At 38.7% G+C, this 9,535-nt stretch overlaps 1 protein-coding gene across 1 annotated transcript; it reads right to left on the bottom strand.

Annotated features, from left to right (window-relative positions):
- Positions 1–507: 507 nt before the first annotated feature.
- On the bottom strand, positions 508–2,146 carry LOC120300038 (regulator of G-protein signaling 9-like). Its single transcript, XM_039325528.1, has 2 exons — positions 1,908–2,146; positions 508–1,188 (listed from the first exon to the last, which is right to left on the bottom strand). Exons 1-2 carry the CDS (start codon positions 2,141–2,143, stop codon positions 1,041–1,043), a joined length of 384 nt encoding a protein of 127 aa, XP_039181462.1. The 5' UTR covers positions 2,144–2,146; the 3' UTR covers positions 508–1,040.
- Positions 2,147–9,535: the final 7,389 nt, after the last annotated feature.

Here is a 9,535-nt window from a genome sequence, read left to right as displayed (position 1 = left end):
AGAACCCAGCCCATGATTCAGGGCAATTTACCAATATAGTGAACATTGGACAAGAGGCATCTTAGATCTCTCTTTTTAAAAAAATATGGAAATAAAGATGTTTGTTTGATTATAAGGTATTTCCCCAGTGGTTTTGACCTAGGGAGTCAATTGCTATTATTTTTATTTTATTTTACTATTTTGTGGCATATTTTGGTATTAGGTCTTGTCAACTCCTATCATCTACTTGACCTTCTAGGATAGAGGGTGAGATTAAAAAATACTTTATTTAAACAAAACCAATAAATGAAAAAAAACCCTATTTGATTTTTTATTCTCAAATTGTTTGAAATCAAATAGTTTTTGATTTTATGGGCAAAGTTGCTAAATAACCAGGCCCTTCCTATTCATTAGGACAATGTGCATCACAAGATTGAAATCCTGTAGGCCAGCATGCAATTAAGCTATTCACTTAACATCACCTGAATTTAACCCAAGAATGCCTGGAGAGAGGAATAGTTCAAGGTATCTTCTTGTGGCTTGATTATTAGTGATCCCTCTACCAAGCCACCTGGTTTTGACTTGTCTCACTCTGTCTAGATGAAATTGGACAGAATTAGGTGTGGTATTGGAAGGAATGCCTCTGCCTTGTATCTCCAGGGCTGGAAAAATTCCCCTTGTTGCGATTGTAGTGCTGATATGCAAATTATTGAACATATTATGCAAGATTGCCCACGACGTCTGTTCTCTAGTTCCCTAGAAGATCTGCACGAAGTAAATGCCAGAGGCAATCAGCTGGATAGTGAACTGGACATCCAGTTATGAGGCCACTGCTGTACCCCCATAGAAGTTTTTGTATTTAATTTTGTGGATTGTGTGTCTATGTTTACTTCTCTTTGTCATGTTCCCATCATACACTAAATAATAAAAAAATAGTCATTCCAAAAAATACTTACTGGTAGTATTATGGATAGGTCAAATGGTAAGTGACTAATACTGCCAACTCAGGAAAAAATTAGTCATTTTTAAGTGGCTCATATCCTCATGGCTTCAAAGACTTCTTATCTGCTTTGTCCTCCTTCAGTCAGAACTTCCCAAGGGCAGATCACCTCTTTGGCAGAATCCTTGTAAGGCCAGGGATGGTGATTTTCTTCCCCTCCAGCGTCCATTGGGTGGATTTTGCTCTCCAGAAAAATCTGAAAGAAGGTGCTAAACCAAAGACAAACAAAACAAAATGTCACAATTTATGTATTCTCTTTATTTCTATTTCATATTTCTAAACCACCCATCTCCCTCGAAGACAATGACAGTGAAGGTATCAAAATGGTGGAGAGCTTTTGCCTTTTAAGATCAACTATCACCAGTAAAGAAACAAGCAGTCAAGAAAAGATATTCAAATATCACAATATGTGGTACCTACAAAGATCTGAACCATTCAGGCAATGATATTCCCTTGACACTCATGGAAGCAAAAGTTGAACTTTGAAGAAGCAAGATAAAGAGAGTATTGACCCATTTAAAGTACAGCGTTGGAGAAAATTCCTGTGAATACTATGGACAGCCAAGGAAACAAACAAATGGATTGTCAAACCAATCCATCTAGGGGCACAAATGAACAGAATCAAACACTTTGGACACATTATGTGCAGATGTAGCTCTATGGTAAAGGCCCTAGTACTGGGAAAGGTAGATGGAAAGAAGAAGACAACCAGCAGCAAGGTAGATAGACTCAGTTCCAAGGGAATTGGGTATACAGTTGAAAGACCTGAAGGGCCAGGTTAAGGACAGATTGTCATGGAGAAAATCTCTCTATGAGATTGCTAGGTACATAATCACAAAGCATTATTAGGACTACTGTATTCCCCTGTCGTTTGGGAGAATAAGCCATGGCCGCTAAGCTCAAGTAAAACCACCCACAGGATACTTACGTGGATGCTTTTTTGGATTTTGGTTGAAGGTGTTGGCTCAGATCTTCTAAGGGTTGCACTTTTCCCTGTGCCCTGGCAGGAAGCTTAGGTGAAAGGGTGGCAAACACTGGTGAATTCAAGAATCGCCATTTCAAGAACCTGCCTAGGGACAAGGCCATCTTTGGCTTGGGTGGCATCTTGGACTTGGAGTTGATAGCATTTGGAGAACTGTGGCCATTGTCCAGTTCAGAATCCATGGAGTTCTGAGCCCTTTCCAGAAGGGAAGGAAAGGGGTCAGAACCAAACCTGTTAGGCTCTAAGTTCTTCTCTGTGACAGACGTATTGTCTAAGTCTACCCGAAGAGGTGAGGAGTAGCTGGCATTGTTTGGTAGAGGGAGTTGCTTGGGGCATTGAGAAGGAGGCAGAGGATCAGAGGTACCAGTATAAATGGCCAAATGCGAAACAGGAACGGTAAACTGACATAACTGCAGGGAAAATACAGAGAGAGAGAGAGAGAGAGAGAGAGAGAGAGAGAGAGAGAGAGAGAGAGAGAGAGAGAGAGAGAGAATGGTTATAGCATAGACAATTATATAGAATTCTTATAGAAAATTGAGGTCTTTATTATACTTGGTCATCTGTTACTGTCTTCACTATGCTTCACATTATGATCTTCCCAGCATTCATACAATTCTATGGGGAGCCTCCATCATGTCTTTTTTACAGTTCAGTATGAGCAAAGCAATGCTACTACGAATTACAGAGTGCATGATGTCACATTCAGTCTGATCTGGCTTCTGCCAGTAGGTAGAAACCAGCCAGTCTAGATGTGGCTATCTATCTATCTATCTATCTATCTATCTATCTATCTATCTATCTATCTATCTATCTATCTATCTATCTATCTATCTATCTATCTATCATCTATCATTTTCTAACACTAGCTGTACAGCAGCAAAGGATAGTCCTTAACCAATTCAGTACAAAATATATTGTATGTGTATGTGTGTGTTCATACATAGAAAAATAAAACTAGTTCAGAAATCCTATAATGTTTTCTATATAGAGCTGTGTGTTGCTATTACAGTTCTGACACAATTCTTAATACAAATACCTGACTGTTGTTAAGTAAGTGTGACACCATTGTGCATAAAAATGGCAGTGTTAAGAACTCGCGGGGGTATATGTGTGTGTGTGTGTGTAAAGTTTTTCAGTCTATTCCTTAAAATAATAAACCCATTTCTCCGAAATAAATTCCTCCCCAAAATCAGAAGGGCTACCTCTCATTTGTAAAGCACATACTTGATATGTATAACACCCCAAGTTTAGCTTCAACCTATTCAGACAGAGCTGGAAAAAATTTCCCATTTGAAGAAAATCAAATCAAAATATCAAAGCAAAATATTGGGATAAATTGATAGGATTCTAATTAGAGCAGTTTTCTAGAGCCCTAAAATGTTAGGAATTTTTTCCCCCTGTTGATACATTTTAATTGGCTACTCTATGGTTATCCAGAAGATGTCTATGGAGATTCTCAGTCATCCAGATCATGGTTGTCCCAAAGATGCTTCAGCTTCTTAAGAAGCTTCTTGGATGAGAAGCAAAACATTTTCAAGGAAAAGACCAAGAAAGCCCAGTTGCCTTTTGAAAAACACTTTAGGTTATCCAGAAGATGATAAATAGTATTGGCATCTACTGTGGATACCCATACAAATCAATCAACTAACTGTAAGAGTTCAGCTAGTCAAATTTGGTTCCAGTCTGTCAAAGTTATTACCTGATTGTCATGGCCATGTTATACAATTGCATATTCCTAAATAAATCCCTTTAATAATATGTATTCATAGTCCTCGGCTCATAACCGGTTGCTGAACAACCCTTTGACGTTACCACAGGCCTCCCCTGAACTATTTTCTGAGATACAATGGCCGTAAACACACACCACCCATAGTCACATAATTGCATTTTGGATGCTTGGCAATTGGCCCACCTTTACAGCTGTTTACAGCATTCCACAGTCATGTGGCCACAATTTGTGATCTTTTTGCTAGTTTCCTGCATTCTGGTTTCCAGGAAAAAACACCCATTGGGGGAAATGGATTAGCTTAATGACTGTTGCATTCACTTGTTTTAAATGTGTGTTATATATGTGTACAGTTTGAGAGGAAGCAACTAAATTTCATTTTAATGTGTGCCATTGTGCCCACAAGAAAAAATGACAATAAAGGTTATCTATCTACTTAACAATTACTATGTTCATTTTCACCATTGTAAAAAATGGTTGCAATAGACAGCCATGTGATGTCTTGATTTATAATCGCAACAACTTATGACTATAATTCTGGGCCCAATTATGGTTATAAGCCAAGGACTAACTTTAGTATGGGCGTGATACTCTAGAACTATATTGGCAGAGCGGAGCTGAATTTTATTTGGTTCAACTCATATAGCACAAAAAGTATTTATTTTTACATGGTTAATCAGAAGGGGAGGTAGACGAAGCAGAAGCTGGTTAATCTGGACTTTTCTTTAAAAAAAAAAAGATCACCTTAACTAATGCTGTCATTTGGTATAATATATGAACATTAGTTCTCCAAACGCTGGGGCAAATCCCTTGAAAATAGCAAACTAGCTTTTGTGAAAATGATTGTTTTCTGACACTGTATAACAAACACCTTAATGATGTATATTGAAGCATATTGTTCGTATTTTAGTTAGGGAGAAATGTTATCTGGAGCATGCAAGGGAACCTGTCAAGGAAAACAAAGGTGCCATTTAGAAAACACAACTTTGAGGGAGTTCACAAGTACCTCCTGCGCAGACATGCATCTCCAAATCATATTTTGCCTGTTGAATCCAGGTCTTTGCACTGTTCTAGTTTCTATGTTGAGAGATGCATAGTCCAGATATTAAATATATTTTTCATAGAAACACATTAGGATGTCCTATACCAACTTCCTAGAAATGAAATGTATTATAAATGTATTATAATAAATGTATTATAAATTTTGGCTATCTAGTCACAATTTAAATATGTTATAATTAAAAAAAATAAGATCGATTACCTAGGACTTTCTAGATACCTAAAATGGTTTAAGGTTAGTTGCTTAATCAAAATGGTGAGCAACTTTACTCCAACAACAAAAAGATATTGGAGTTAAATAAATGAACTCCCAAATCTCATAGCACTATAAGGGAAAAGAAAATATGGAAAAACAGGATCTGCTTCTGTGTGGATAATGCGAGTAATTCTTTTCAAATCTTCCTAGCTCTGTTTCCTAATTCAGTTTTATGACCAGAATCAATGGAATGTCTCTTGGGTTTACATAAAAAGCACCCCAAATAAAGATTACAGCCTTTGCCAGTATTACCTGCTGAAGTTCCTACATCTCTGTACATTGAATTTGGAGAGGCTTATTTCACTGTTTGTAAACAAAGATGCCACTTCCAGTTTTCCTTACCTTGAAATCCTCACATTGTCAACTAAGATGGCCTCAAATTGTCTCATGTAATTCAAAAGAATTTGCTGTTTCTTGGTGTTTTCTATCAAACTTCTGCATCTTGTCACGCAGGTATCTTTTCTGTTGTGTCTGTCATGCTTTTATTTATCTCCCTTGATCATTCATCCTGTACAGTATGAATTCCCTGGTGCATTTCTTTTGCCCTTGGCATGATACGTCTTTGTTTCAAATATCACCAAACAGCCGATCTCATAGCATGCCATTTCAGGTACCAAATGTGGTTGCACATAATGGTACAAATGTTTTCCTTCCAGTTTTTCTTTGTCTGTACTGCAATATTGGAGAGGAAGAACCTACATCCAAGCCTTGCTTGCTATCACATTCATCCAAGGGTTTAAAAGGACATTACCACAGTACGAAACTCTCCAGTGCAAAATTGGGTATGTCTAGTTTAATGAAGAGAAGGACGAGGGGGGACATGATAGCAGTGTTCCAGTATCTCAGGGGCTGCCACTAAGAAGAGGGAGCCAAGCTATTCTCCAGAGCACCTAAAGGCAGGACAAGAAGCAACAAATGGAAACTAATCAAGGAGAGAAGAACCTAGAACTAAGGAGAAACTTCCTGATAGTTAGAACAATTAACCAATGGAACAGCCTGCCTCCAGAAGCGGTGAATGCTCCAACACTGGAAGTTTTTAAGAAGAGACTGGACAGCCATTTGTCCAAAATGGTGTAGGGTTTCCTGCCTGAGCAGGGGTTGGACTCGGTGACCTCCAAGGTCCCTTCCAACTTTACTATTATTATTATCAATCATCGCACAGTCAGCCAGATGTTCAGACTGGATTTGGCATTTTGTCTACCTATCGAGTCCTTACCCAGGACCTGGGATAGGCAGATGTGGATGTTTGATGGTATTACAGATATCGTCGCAGGATGGAAGCAGTTCCTAATAAGGCCGCCTTTTGCAATTGACTAATAGCGAATTTGTCAATGCCAATGGTGTTCAAGTGGTGCTCCAGTTGTTTTGGGATTGCACCCAAGGAGCCTATGACTATTGGTACTACCCTTGCTTGCTTTTGCCACAGTCTTTCTATTTCTATTTGTAGGTCTTTGTATTTTGTTATCTTCTCCAGTTCTTTCTCTTCTATTCTGCTGTCTCCAGGCACTGCCACGTCCACTATCCAGACTTTTTTGTCTTTCTTATCGACAATTGTTAAGTCTGGGGTGTTATGTTGCAGGTGCTTGTCTGTTTGAATTCTGAAGTCCCAGAGCAGTTTAATTTTATCATTTTCTATGACTTTCTCTATTTTATGATCCCACCAGTTTTTGCTTACAGGCAAATGATATTTTTTGCAGATCTTCCAATGCACCATTGTTGCTACTTTGTCATGCCGCTGCTTGTAATCCGTTTGTGCAATCTTCTTGCAACAGCTTACCAAGTGGTCCACTGTTTTTTCAGCTTCTTTGCATAGGCGGCACTTACTGTCTGTTGCTGTCTTCTCAATTTTGACTTTGTATGCATTTGTCCTTAAGGCTTGGTCTTGTGCAGCCAGAATTAGTCCCTCGGTCTCTTTCTTCAATTTTCCTGCTCTTAGCCATTGCCAGGTTTTATTATTATCTGCTTTCCCAGCTATTTTTTTCATGTATTGGCCATGTAGTGCTTTGTCTTCCCATGCCTCTATTCTGTTCTTCATTTGGTCTTTCTTGTAGGCCAGTTTGGTCTCTCCAGTAGTTAGTAAGCCTTCCTGATATACTAATTTCAGTGCATCTTCATCATTGTTCTTCAGATATTCTTCCAAAGCCATTTTTTCTTCTTCAACCATCTGATGTACTTGTAGCATTCCACGCCCACCTATTTGCCTTGGTAGATAAAGTCTATCAATGTCACTGCGTGGATGAAGGGCATGATTCATTGTCATTATTTTTCTGGTCTGCCTATCCATTGCTTTTAGTTCTGCTTGAGTCCAGTCCACTATTCCAGCTGTGTACCTAATGACTGGGATTGCCCAGGTGTTGATTGCCTTTATGGTATTTCCTCCATTGAGTTTGGATTTTAAGATCTTCTTCACTCTCTTGATGTATTCACCTCTAATCTTTTTCTTGACTTCAGTGTGCTTGATGTTGTCAGCTTGAAGGATACCAGAGACTGGACAGTCCAAAATGGTGTAGGGTTTCCTGCCTGAGCAGGGGATTGGACTCGGTGACCTCCAAGGTCCCTTTCAACTTTACTACTACTACTATTATTATTATTATTATATATCAATGTATATGTCCATAGAACATGAGACACCCGACCTCAGTTTGCTTCATACAATAGGAAATTCAAGCTGACCATTCCATTGCAGTAAGAAGGGCAATGGATGTCTCCACATAATGTTGAGTTGCAATTCACATCATGTCTTATTACTAACCATACAGGTTACAGTGGATGGAAAGGAGAGTTCCACAAAAACACATTTCCCATCCTTGAACGGACAATGGCATATTGTGCTGTGGCAGTACACAGAAATGTTGCACTCTGGGAATTCTGAGATTAGCCCATTTTTGTAGTAGAGGGGATGGAATAGTCTAAGAAATGACCATGCAACATTGTTCATCCCTGGATAATAATATTTAAATTTCAACTATCATTTTTAAGGCTTATTTTTAAAAGGCATCATTAATCTGGAAATGAGGCATAACAGACTGAGGAAGTAAACCATAGGGGATTAACTGGTAATAGACTGATTCAAATATATTCAGAATGAAAAACTAGATTGATCCTAAAATAAAGTTTAGAATGCATTCAAAAAGAACTGCTTTGTTGATGAATTTCTTTCATTTCTGCTTTACTCTTCACAGACTCTCATTTTTTTCCTTTCTTGTAGTTTTAGACTTTTAGTTGTTTGAGAGTGATTGGTATTCTAAAGGTTAGTAAACCTTGCTAAATTATTGTCTTTTATATTTTTTTTAAAAAAAGATATTTAACAAGTAACTCATCTTACTATTGCTAGTGGTGCTTTTGGACCGACAAATGGTTGTCTAATCTCTTCTTAAAAACCTCCAATATCGGCACTCCAGCACTGGAGTTTTTTTAAAAGATTGGACAAGCATTTGTCTGAAATGGTACCAGGTTTTCTCTCTGAGCAGGGGGTTGGACTAGAAGACCTCCAAGGTCCCTTCCAACTCTGTTATTCTTTTATCCCCACAATAATAACAATAAAGTTGGAAGGGACCTTGGAGGTCATCTAGTCCAAGCCCCTGCTGAAGCAGAAAACCCTATACCATTTCAGACAAATGGGTGTCCAGTCTCTTCTTAAAAACTTCCCATGTTGGAGCATTCATCACTTCTGGAGGCAGGTTGTTCCACTGATTAATTGTTCTCACTGTCAGAAAGGTTCTCCTTAGTTCTAGGTTGCTTTTCTCCTTGATTAGTTTCCATCCATTGCTTCTTGTCCTGCCTTCAGGCGCCTTGGAAAATAGCTTGACTCCCTCTTCTTTGTGGCAGCCCCTGAGATATTGGAACACTGCTATCATGTCCCCCCTCGTCCTTCTCTTCATTAAACTAGACATACCCAATTCCAGCAACCGTTCCTTATATGTTTTAGCCTCCAGTCCCCTAATCATCTTGGTTGTTCTTCTCTGTACTCTTTCTAGAGTCTCAACATCTTTTTTACATCGTGGTGACCAAAACTGGATGCAGTATTCCAAGTGTGGCTTTACCAAGGCATTGTAGAGTGGTATTAATACTTCACGTGATCTTGATTCTATCCCTTTGTTAATGCAGCCTAGTACTGTGTTAGCCTTTTTGGCAGCTGCAGCACACTGCTGGCTCATATTTAAGTGATTGTCCACTAGGACTCTGAGGTCCCTCTCACTGTTACTACTATTGAGCAAGGTACCCCCTATATTATACCTGTACATTTGGTTTTTCTTGCCTAAATGTAGAACCTTACTTTTTTTCACCATTGAATTTTGTTAGATAGTGCAGAATATAAGTAGCAGAATATAAGTAGACAGGTTTGCAATTTATTACACCATTTCCACTCTGCTATTCCTCAAAAAGCAGTTTGAAGTTTTTGGTAGCTGTTGGGAACTGAGGGAACATCATAAGGCATTCAATGTTCACCTTTCAGTTGCCAAATAAGAGAATTGAGGGGGTAGGAACCCTCCATCTAATCAATATCTGTGAATTGTGAGTTCCAAAGATGCC

Source organism: Crotalus tigris, unplaced genomic scaffold, assembly GCF_016545835.1.
Source record: "Crotalus tigris isolate CLP2741 ecotype Arizona unplaced genomic scaffold, ASM1654583v1 scf7180000024337.5909745, whole genome shotgun sequence".
In the NCBI taxonomy this organism is placed as follows: Eukaryota; Metazoa; Chordata; class Lepidosauria; order Squamata; family Viperidae; genus Crotalus; species Crotalus tigris.
This window is presented reverse-complemented; position numbering and strand designations above follow the sequence as displayed.